Source organism: Gavialis gangeticus, unplaced genomic scaffold (assembly GCF_001723915.1).
Source record: "Gavialis gangeticus isolate Ggan-Ray unplaced genomic scaffold, GavGan_comp1, whole genome shotgun sequence".
Classification (NCBI taxonomy): domain Eukaryota; kingdom Metazoa; phylum Chordata; order Crocodylia; family Gavialidae; genus Gavialis; species Gavialis gangeticus.
This window is the reverse complement of record NW_017729022.1, coordinates 10,680,755-10,692,738: the sequence shown is the minus strand read 5'-3', so window position 1 is coordinate 10,692,738 and position 11,984 is coordinate 10,680,755. Positions and strand designations below refer to the sequence as shown.

General features: G+C 43.2%; 1 protein-coding gene across 5 annotated transcripts in view; it reads right to left on the bottom strand.

The window, feature by feature from the left end:
* Positions 1 to 11,984, bottom strand: part of CNTN1 (contactin 1) — a 615,999-nt gene that overhangs the window by 48,715 nt on the left and 555,300 nt on the right. For 4 of the 5 annotated variants that reach the window (XM_019514585.1, XM_019514584.1, XM_019514586.1 and 1 more), the window contains one exon: positions 4,223 to 4,409. In XM_019514585.1, coding sequence (XP_019370130.1) covers positions 4,223 to 4,409 — 187 coding nt within the window. Of the gene's footprint in view, positions 1 to 4,222; positions 4,410 to 10,296; positions 10,589 to 11,984 lie in introns of those variants that run through there. The other variant, XM_019514588.1, reaches the window with a different exon arrangement.

Sequence of the window (11,984 nt, the reverse complement as noted above, 5' to 3'; positions counted from 1 at the left end):
CCAGATCTAATTGTAGCCTGTCCCTCTCTCCTAGTGTGCTCACTTCTCCCCACATCTTAGTGTCATCTGCAAACTTGAACAAGGTGCTTTTCACCCCCTTGTCCAAATCACTGATGAAGATATTGAACAGTGCAGGCCTGATGACTGAGCCCTGGGGAACCCCACTGCCCACATCTTTCCACCACCACTTTTTGGGTACGACCCTCCAGCCAATTTGTGACCCCTCTGACTGTGTAGGTATCGACACCACAGATGCTGAATTTTTTAATGAGGATGGGGTGAGAGACAGTGTCGAAGGCCTTCCTAAAGTCCAGGAAGACTACATCCACCGCGACACCTGCATCCAAGGCTTTTGTGACCTGGTCATAGAAGGCCACCAGGTTGGTCTGACAGGACCTGCCTCTAATGAACCCATGTTGATTGCCCCTAAGCATAAACTCCCCTGCTGGCCCCTCAAAGAGCTTCCCCAGGACTGAGGTAAGACTAACGGGCCTATAGTTTCCTGGGTCCTCTTTCCTCCCTTTTTTGAAAACGGGGACCACATTGGCCCTTTTCCAGTTGTCAGCCACCTCACCAGGGCACCATGAGTGCTCATAAAACTGTGCCAGTGTTCAACTGTGTTGAAGTTCCACAATCAAGGCCAAAGTAACTTTGGTTTTGGCAAGGAGGTGGGAGAGATTGAAAAAGTTCCCATCTATCCATTTGGTATTTAGTGTTGATGTCATGTGGCAGAAGGTCATGGATGAGCATCTTGATGACAGCAAGAAAGATGGAAAACAAATTGGTGAAATCATGCATCCCTCCTTGACACCAGTTCAAATGAAAAATGGCTCCATAGCAGAGTCACTGCATAGGATGGAGGCAGTCATCTGGTCATGAAGGAGTCTTAGGACGGTGATAAATTTCACGGGGTAGCCAAACTTCAGTAAGATCTTCTATACAGCCTGAATTTTAACAGTCAATGGCTTTGGTCAGATCAATAAGGGCAATATATAGTTCCTGATGCTGTTCTCAGCATTTTTCCTGGATCTGTCAGGGCCATAAAATACATGTCCATGGTGCCTCTCAATGGTCTGAAGCTTCACTGAGATTTAGGAAGGATTTCCTTGGCAAAAGGGAGCAGCTGGTTCCGCAGAATTTCAGCAAGAATCTTCCCAGCAATGGAGAGGAGGGTGATACCTTGATAGTTTCCATAGTCAGTCTTATTACCCTTTTAAAAAAATGGTGAAAATATTGGCATTTCTTAGGCCAGTGGGAATTTCCTCAGTGTTCCAGATTTTAAGAAACAGTGTGTGGAACTTGTTGTTCATAGTTTCCCCACCAACTTTGAAGACCTCTGCTGGTGTGCCATCAGGGCCAGATGTTTTGTTGTTCCTCATCTCTCTTATTGCTTGCTGTACTTCTTCAGAGGTTGGTGGGCTTCTCTTACTGGATGCTGTGGGATGGATTCAATGGTTTCATCAGTCACCACCGATTCTTAATTCAGGAGCTTTGGTAGTGCTCCCTTCAGCAGTCTATGACAAGTGTACTACCATCTTCAGATCTAAGTAGGGTAAGTCCACAAGAGCTTGGTCCATAAGCAGCCTTGACTGCACTGAAGAAGCTCCACACATCATGATTGTCAACCAGTTGTTGGATTTCATTCGCCTTCTCTTCCCACAATTTGTTTTTGATTTCTTGAATCTTCCTCTGGGCTTCAGCTTTAAACCATCAAAATGTTCCCTGCTTCTGACTGGACCTATGATGGTTTTGCCAGTCACAGAAAGCTTTTCTCTTCTGATCAAGAAGGGCTTTGATTCCAGCATTGTTTTCATCAAACAAGTCCTGATGGCATCAGGCAGTAAAGCCAATTGATTCCATGCGAGCCTCATGGACGGTCTATTTTAGAACTTGCTACTCTTTCTCAACACAAGTGTTATCATTTTCAATCCTAAGATTGGCGAATTTCTTACTGAGATGTGTTTACAGGGCTCTGCAGTATCTAGGGGTCTGAAGGCATTTGATGCTGTACTGTCTTCAGACTGATTTAGGTTTCTTTCAATGCAACCCTGATGGACATGACTGATCTCACTAAATGATGATTGATCCAGCAGTCATCAGCTCCTTACCTGACACACATGATATTTCCTGACACACATGATCATGCACTCTTACAATGATGTAATCATGGAGGTGCCATTATTCTGAATGGGGATGTGGCCAAGTTGCTTTGTACCTGTTTCATTGCCTGTAGATAGTGTCAGTAATGATAAGGCCATACTTTGCACATTTACTGAGTAAAGGGATGCCACTGGAATTGGCCTTGCCCACTCCTTCCTTTCCAATGGTGCCCCTCCACACAGTGGCAATGCATAGGGGGTGCACAGGAGTGCATGTGCACCTCCTGAGAGTGCCAGTGCACCCCATGATGGCTGCACTTGCCACTTAAGCGATGGGCAGGCGGGGCAGGCAGGAACACTGGTGCCCCCCTGCAAGCACCAGCTGATTTCTGTGCTCACTGCAGCTGCTTTCAGGAGTGGTTGTGGCCACTTGTGGGAGAGGCTGCAGTGATTGGCCGGCACTTGCTCCCAGAAGTGGCTGCAGGCACTCCCAGAAGTGGCCGCAGCGATTGTCCGTTGTGAGATTGCCCGTTGTGGGATTGCCCGGGCCCCCCCATCCACTGCAGTCCATAGGTTCATCTTCAGGGGACCCCGCCGTGGTCTGTGGGGGACCCCCACCGGTCGGCGGGACTGGCACATGCCCCACCTGACTAAGGTGGCACCAGTTGCCTCCACATGTTAAAGCCCTGGCCAACTCTCACACTGAAGTCTCCAAGGAGGATACTTTTTGTCCTTTTTTGGGATGGTAGTCAGGATTTCATCAAGGTCAGCATAAAACTGTTTTTTCTGTTATTCCTCAGCATCAAGTATATGGGGTTATACACTGGTGACGGCAGCAAATGAATTATTGGTCAGTTGGAGGCAGAGCATCACAAGGCACTCATTAATACCAACAGGAAATTCAGTCATTTGGCTGACAATCTAGTTCTTAATGGTGAAACCAACACTGTGTATTCACTTGATGTTTGAAGGTTTCCCTTTCTAGAAGAACATATCATCACCCCCCTCCTCCCTCAGCTGGCTTTCATCTGTACGTCTGGTCTTGCTGAGAACAGCAAACTAATGTTATATTATGAAAGTTCTCAGACAACAATAGTTGATCTGCATTCAGGTCTATCACTGTTTGGGGTCATCTAGTAGGGTTTGTACATTGCAGGATGCAAAAGACATTTTTGTGTTTTGACTGCAATGAAAGTGGCTATCCAGTTGGGTAAAGTAAAGGTGGACAGCCTATGTTTGGGGCACTTTTTCTAGCTCCCTCTCCATGTGGGGTGAGCAGAGGGAATCCTAAAAAGGACTGCTCAGTCATGATCACAGTTGCCAAATCACCCTTCTGTCCCGTATCAAGGGTGAAGTGACCATCATGCAACCTCCGCCTATGTGTGGATCCATGACTAGGGATTCCTGGTGATCACTTTGTCTGTCCCTGTTTCCACTCATCCATCACTGCAGGACTTTGTAGAAGTTATGGGTATTGGTACTAGTTATTGTATTAGATATTGCAACAGTGGGAGAAGCCTGCACGTGACTTGTTTTATGTGAGGAGGCCATTATGTACTGACAACCCCATGGATCTTGGTGGAAGACAAACCTGTGTCCTTTGGCAAGGGGATCCAAGACAACTGGGGTTACTCCTCCGTTGCAGCCTTCATCTGCCTTCTCAGCTGTTAAGAAGTATGCCTTCTGCATCTGCCTTCTCTGCCATTGAGTTCTTTGTCTTGTGTTGGACTGTTCTGTCTGATACCTCACCTTTGACCTTACTGCCACGGGTGACCCTAGCAGGAGTACAAGGCTCACGATGGGAGTTGCTCTTAGGGTCATTGGTACGTGCAAGTCTCTCCACCCCATAAAGGTGGCAGTCCACAGAAAAGTCATATCATGCATAGTTTGCACTATGTATAACCGGTACAAAAGTACTGCTTTAAAATGTGTTTATGGAGTACTTGTGCCAAGTTTGAAGCAGTTTAAAAAAAAAGTAACCTGCATCAATTTTGGATGAACTAAGTCTATGGGTACTATATGCAAATTACTCATGGTGACTGCATTCTTGTGTTAGTCAAATTATGAAATATGAATAACAAAATACAGAATTTTAGAACTAAATGCCAGGCTCCCTTACTTACGTGCTTTATATGTGACAATATCAACAGCTCTGCTGGGAGGTCCATACCCTGCACTATTGTAGGCAGAAACGTCCACATGATACCATGTGTTAGGCCTTAAGCCTTCCAGTTTGGTTGAGTATTCCTGATTGCTCACTTGCACCCTCTGGGCAGCTGCTTCTTTATCATGAGCGGCCCGGTAACGAATCTGAAAATAATTGGATTCAGGGATTATTTGTGAAACAGAATGATACAAAAAGTCTACACAAATTTTGCAATTTATGATACAGTTTAAAGAGCAAGTTCAGGTGCCTGAAAAAGTCTACCTGCAGTAACGCAGAGCTCTTCTTAGGCTCATTGCCTGACATTATGTAGACACACCTTGGATTTAAACACAGAATATATTTAAAGCAACAAATCTGTTTCAGGCTATTTTGACTTAGACTAGCCCAAGTGATACGTGGTACAGACAGAAGTCCAGCTCCCAGCTGTAACTCAGAATGTTTTCTGCAAAGCTTTCTGAGTTATGTTACCCCAGACCAAACAGAAGTTCACTATTGGTTCCAGTGGGGAGGGGAATCTAGCTGCCAGTTCCTAGGGTCCCATAGCAATGGCCACAGCTCTCTGCCAGTGCTTACTATTTTCAGAAAGGAAGGGGAGAAAGGCAGCAGAGGGAGCTCATTCTTGGGGCTCCCCATCTGGTGATGAAGCATGGGGTAGATGAATTGGAGCACCCCACCTCAGGGTGCTGCTCCACCTGCTCCACCACCGCTCTCTTTCCCCCTCCCCTCCTATTCTGCAAACAGAGACAGGCTGGGAGCTCTGCAGACACAAGTTATAGAAGATGCTACATTTTGAAATATCTTTGTCTGATACCTCATGCAATGAAGGATCAGATTTTCACCTGATCAGACGTTTTTGAAGCTGTCTGCAGCTGTGCACTTGTGTAGGGTCATGGGTATAGACTGCTTTCTGTGGCCAGACTGGGCGACAAATGTCACTTCAGTCTGTGCCCATGATGATATAAAGAAACAGAAAACACTTCAGATTTGACACACAGGCCCTCTCTACATGTTACATGTATTATGCAATTAAATGTTTACTTGCACAATTAATTTAAACTGGCTATGTGTGCAAAGTAACTACCATGCCATAAAAAGGTCTGGCCAGCTATAAAATTGGAGCTGGAAAATGTTCAATAACTTTGCAGCTGGTTGCTATCCAAATTTAATCTGCATCTGTACCAGGGTCTGCCCCTGTGGCTGGGAGTTCTGCAGCTGACAGGGCACTGCTGGAATGGTGAGTCCACAGCTGCTAGACTCTCAGTCCTGGCAGCTGTGGGGCAATGGAGCACCCTGCAAGCTGTGGCACTCTTGACCCAGCAGCTGCAGAGTGCTGCTGAGATGCAGCGTCCTGCCAGCTGTGGGAGTCTTGATCCAGGCAGCATGCTGGTACAGGGAGAGCCCAGGGTGGTGATCTTAGGCTCTCTCTGTATCAGCAATAAGGTGTGATTGATAGGATCTGATGCTGGATTGCACAACCACACCTCCTGCCATGCACGCTTGTGATTGTGCATCAGATCCTATCATGCCTTTACCTGAATGTCTACAGAGGCCCACACACTTTTTTCCCAATGGAACCATTTTCTTTCTAATTAAGTTTGTGGGAGTTTTTTCCATAAATGTAAGTAGGAGCAGGCTCAGGCCTTAATATAACAATAGGCCCTTTTCTTATTGTCTTTTGCAACTGAATTTTTTAAATTCAATTTTAATATAATCCTGCTAGACTATGCTGTACTTTGTAAAGCAAAGAGCAGACATCCTATCCCTGATCCAACTGTACGTAACGTCCACTTCCCGCTCCATGACACTCTAGCTAATAAAATCTCTACAAAGCAACTAGTTCATATTTTTATTTTTGCTGTCATTTACCACATGCAAAGTATTCACTATTCAGTCTAACTCTTTTATGAAAGATGCTGCTTAAAACACTTTTAATAATATTTATTAGCTACTATAACTTTTACCAGATAACAGCCAGTTTTATTTTTCTTTCCATGACTTAGAAGTTTTAATGAGCTATCAATAAAACAGTTTAACAGCATGGTAACAAGCTTTAAAAAACAACAGGGATCCGTAACACCCACTGATATCCATTTCCTGCTCATTCCTCTGGGAATGGTATGCTTAACTGTACTTCCACTGAATATTTACTGAACATACACATCAAAGACACATGACATACTTAATAAGCTCACTTGTCAGAAATTATTAGTTTTAAAATTCAGAAATTTATTTTATTTTAAATCTACTCTTATCTTTTAGGGTCTGCCTTAACTAAGTCCTAAAGGTTACAATGGGAAGACTAAAGAGGAAGCATGCAAAATTGTACTTTGTTTTAAAATTCAGTATTATTTATTAAAAATATTCAGCCTTGCCTTTATCTCATACATATCAGCCCAAAATAGCTTTGACAGCTCTTTGAAAAATAACTTATTCATGGTTTTAAAATGTGGGAGCCTCTTAAATCTATATTTAGTTACTCACATAAGTAGTTTGATTTTCAAGAGTACTGATTACTCACTGAAGTCAGGAGACCATTTATTTGGGTGTCTAAAGATGCATTTCAGTAGCAAATGTAAGCCTGTCTAATTATTAAAATAAATACAAAAATAAGTCCCTTATCCAAATTTTCACTTTCATTTTTCTTGATGCTAGATAGGGACTGAATCTTCACAGCTTTGAGGACTGGTTTACATGTATGCAAAGTTAAAGTAAAATACCACCAGTATCATTTCACAGTGTTTGACACCTAGTTTGCAGATATATAAATCACAATACAGACAATGGAAACCAAGTCTATAACATATTGCTTTTCAAGTATTTTCATTCTTTGTATTTTCATTGTGTTCACACCTTGCTTATTAATTATTTTAGGAAATGCTACAACTTCTTATTTTAAGATGTTAAGTATGTTTTTACTATTTTCAGGCCTTGGAAAAACCTTTCCTTAGAAGGCTACAATGTTTTTAAACATCTTTCCTGTCTTTCTTTTTAGAAAGTCCAAAATGTGTTGGGAGTGGCTGCGTTGATTCTTTAGCTTCTCCACAGTTGTAACATTGCAGCTCCATCATTCACAAATAAAGGTGCAACTTGCTGCTTGTCAAGGCCTGTTTCTTTTTCATATACATTCTTTTAAAAAAATTAAACTGTACATTTCTTCTGCATTAACAATGAAAAACATGTACAATAACCATGCATTCTTTTGGAAAAAGAATCAGGACCTGCAGGATCTGTTTTGCACTGCCACACCAGAGACCTGTATATAACATTTGTTTTAAATGACAACACTATATTACTGTCATAATTTATAAGTTGTAAAATATGATCTAAACTGCTTCTATAAGACCTTTTATATACCCACACTTCTTTCCTATTGAGCCATTATTGCCACATGTAGAAGCAATGTGAAAATGTGTGCATCTCTTAGACATTCTCTCTGCAACAAATAAACTCTTATCTTTCTAAGCTAGTCACTTAGTATTATGTTTTGGTTCTATATGATTGTAATGAACTAACTTATTTAGAACAGCTCAACTGAAGGCTCTACACTAACAGCTAGAGTTGTTTCTGCTTTGACTCACTTGGTTGGGGCCTGTACATTTGGCACAAGATTTAAATCCTATCTTCACTCCTGCCATGAAGCCTCAAATGGACCTTTTATGTTCAACAAAGTGGCATCTGTGAAATACTAGGTGGCCAAGGACTTGTTAGTTATGATATGATTGATGACAATTTTAGTGGTGATGTTGTCATGCAATGCAATCCCCTGCAGTGACTGCCAGGGGCTTACTAATTCATTTATGCAATGCTCTGATATGTTAATAGACTGCATGCTTTACCTAGGGATGTTGAACACACTAAGGCTTTTGTTGATCACTGGGCGGTTGCCCAAAGCCTTTGAATCCCTCTGACTTGGAGAAACGTCTTACATTCCTCCAGTTCATCTACTCCACTGTAAAACTACATGAATAATAAGGAATACAGAGCTTTGAGCAAACTGAGTAAGAAAAATGAATAAAATGTTAAGCCATTCCATTGAGATGCATGTTAAATCCCAGCAGGAATAAAATAATTTAAAAATGAAATTAACCTAATCTCAAATATATTACATCTTGGTTGACATGACTTACATTAAACTACTGTGACAATGCCATCTGTATGTGTTACACTAGCAGTTCTGTACTGCTTTTCCTTAACTCTCTACTTTGGGTACAGATATGTCTATACATTTAGGCCAAAATAATTACTTTTGGAAAATGATTAATTTATCATGCTAGGACTGTTGAGACATTATCCTTCTTCTCAAGAGACCTCTTACCCCTTGTATTATTCAAGTATTTATAAAGTCTTTAGAGAACTTAATCTTTGCTCTTCTTCTTCTTTACAGGTCTGCCTTTTTGTCAACTCATTTCAGGTAATATACATAATTATTTCCCTGTTGCTACCAGCTTGTTCAGTTGCCCTCTTTGTGCAGTATATATGCACATCTTAAACTGTTTTTTTTTAAATTAAAACAGGTTGGGCTAGATTCTGGGCACAGGTCCTCTGGGTCTGCCCAGTTGGGAATAGGTATCATAGGGAAATCTCCAGTGGACATTACCAATTCTGCGCAATTCCCAACTCCACCCCTTACTGTACAATTGCAGAGCAGGTTTGTCTATATTAAAACTGTCCAACTTCTAAGTTGGAATTTTAGGCCATGAAGGCTGCACCAGGTGACCCACAGGTCCCCTGGGCCACATGACACACGGGCCCCCTCTACACACTACACATATCATGCAATTAACTGGTTAATTGCACATTTACCTTGAGACAAGCTACATGTGCAAAGTACCTATCATGCCATAAAAAGCTCCAATCAGCTACAAAGTTAGATATTGAAAATATTAACTTTATAGCTGGTTGCTATCAAGCTTTAATTTGCATGTGTAGCAGGGTCTCCTTGTGGCTGGAAGCCCCATCAGCTGGTGGGGCTCCCATCCACAGGGGTGCACCATGTCCAATCAAGGCTGAGAGTCCCACAGCTGACAGGACTCTCAGTCTCTGGTACTGCTCTGGGTCCTTGCAGCCACAGAGTGTGCCTTTGATTTCTCAGCCCTAGGAATGCATGAAGCCCCTGAGGCTGGAAGATCGCAGCTGCTGAGGTCTCCTAGTCCTGGAGGTGCATGAAACCCCCAGGGCTCTCCCTGTAGCAGCAATAAGGCATGATGGGATGTAACGTGTGATCCCACAATCTTGCCTCCTGCCATGCACGCATAGCATGGCAGGAGGTGTGATTATGTGGTTTGTGCATTAGATCCCATCGTGTCTTTACTTGCATGTGTAGAGCAGCCCACAGACATGCTCTGTTGCACCATGTCCCTCCCACTGTACTGTGAATCTGTGTGTCCTTGGCCCTCACTCTCAGCTCCCATTCCCCCACCACCCCAGGAGAAAGGAAAAAGCAGAAGCTGGAGGAGGGAGGGAGAGCTAGAGGCTCTGGCTGGTGTTGCAGCTGGAGTGATGGAGGAAGGGAGTGGTGGCTGGGTGGGAGTCTGTAGGCTGCAATTTAAACCCTCACAGGCCTCATGCCAGTTGGACATCCCTGGCCTAGATATTATTTGCGTGGCTCTAGGATCAGGGAAATATAGTTACCACCCTTGTGGACCTCTGCCTCTGATGTGCCTACACAAAACTGCACAGCAGAGAATCTAACTCATTGTAAGAGTAGGAGAGACATTTTTACAACATCCATGAAATAGGAACTATATAATTTTCATGTGAGTTTGACATGTGGAACATAAAGAATATACTTTCATGACAGCTAGCTGTACAAAACAAAGTGTGGGAGAAAAAAATAAAAGCAGCAATAAAGCTAAACTGCTAGAATTATGGAATATTGCAATATATCATATTCATGCAGGCAACCTCTGAGAAATGTGAGATGTGACAGATGGTAAAAAAAACTGCAACAAACCTATTTTGTTTTAGTTTTAATATACTTTATTGATATTAGGAAAGAAACTTCAATGCCTATTATAGGGGGAGAAAAATAAACCCCCCAAAAATCAAAGCACATATGCATAACGATAAACTTGCAATATAAAAGTCAACCAATATATTTACCACATGTAAAATGCAGGAAATATAGATGTTCTAACATAGCATGCATCAAGCAGCTGTAACTTTTTGAAGATGACATGACAAGCACTCATAAATATTAAATTCCTTGATAGAGGTAGTTCATATTTCATCTTTCCTCTAGGTGCAGACTGAGGCCCTACCTCAGTAATGGCAACATTTATCTGCTAGCACTCTTCACTGCTGTGGCAGTAGTCCTGAGAATCTACATTAGTGTAAAAAAAAAAAATCTGATTCCTCATGGTATGAAGAGGCTAGAATCACAAATAAAATGCCTTCAGGTAGTTTACTCTCAGTACCCCAACATATTTATCCAATTAAAAGATACATTTTTCCCCTCATTTAATATGGGGGAATCAAGCATGAGTTAGTGGGGCGGGCTGAAGGCAGCTACTGAGAGGGGGAGGCAGCTACTGCGGTTCTGGTCCCAACCTGGGGCTGGAGCTGCCACCCTGCTGCCTCTAAATGCCCTACTCCTCCTGCCCCACAGCCCCCAGTTCTCCTCTCCATGATGCTTCTCCCCATGTCTCCCTCTGTTGCACGTCTTACTTTTGTTCCACTCAGCAGACTGCTTTCCTGCTGCAGCCCTGGGTATGGAGCATAGCTCCAGACCAGCCCTGTAGCAGTGCCATGGAGCCAGCACTGCTGCTCCAGTTGGGCCCCATAGCAGCAGTGCTGGCTTTGCACCATTGCTACAGAGCTAGGCTGGAGCCGTGCTCTGTGCCCCAGGCTGCAGAAGGGACAGAGCCCACCAGTGCAGTACAAAAGGTAAGGGGGGGGAGGGAGTGGAGGGGCAGGTGAGAAGGAGAGACTTTAAGTAGGGGGGAGACAGGAGGAAGTGGGGGTAGGGATCTGAGGCTGCATGGGGCAGAAGTGATGTGAAGGGAGGAGGAGTGGGGAACAGAGGAAGGGAGAATTGGTGCAGCTTGAGGCTCCCTGGGAGGCAGGCACAATGGATGGTAAACAGGAAGGGGGCAGGCAGAAAGGGGCAAACTTCCTTCCTTTTTCACTGCCTGCCTCACCTCCACACTGCCTGCCCCCTACCACCCACCCTCTATAGCCCCCCACTCCCAGCCCCATTATTTCTGCCCACATTCCATATCATGTGTCTCTCCTACTGCCTCCCCCACCTCCTGTTCCATTACTGCCCCTCTTATCACCTCTCCCCCCACCACTTGCAATAACAGGGGTGAGGTGCAAATTTAAGATGATGTAATGATCCTCCAAGAATTCAATTCTATACATAGAAAATTATAATACATTTGTAAATTTTCCATGTGCAGAATCTAATTATTGGGAGAGTCATTTTATATTCAGGGTCATCTTGTATTCTGGTCAATATATGGGGTGCCAATTATACCATGAGAGACATTTTCAGGGAATAAAAAGAACTGAAATTAAAAGCAGAAAGTAGTCTAGCGACACGAGGGATTTTGATAAACTGTGTTACAATAGTACAATAATACAAAAAAAAAAATCCAAGAATAGTCACTCCAATTTACAAACAACTTCAATTTGGTCAAATTAGTGCCCCTTGATTAAACCACTTCATGACATTGGAGTCAACATCTTCATTAATGATGTGGACATTGGAGTCAGAA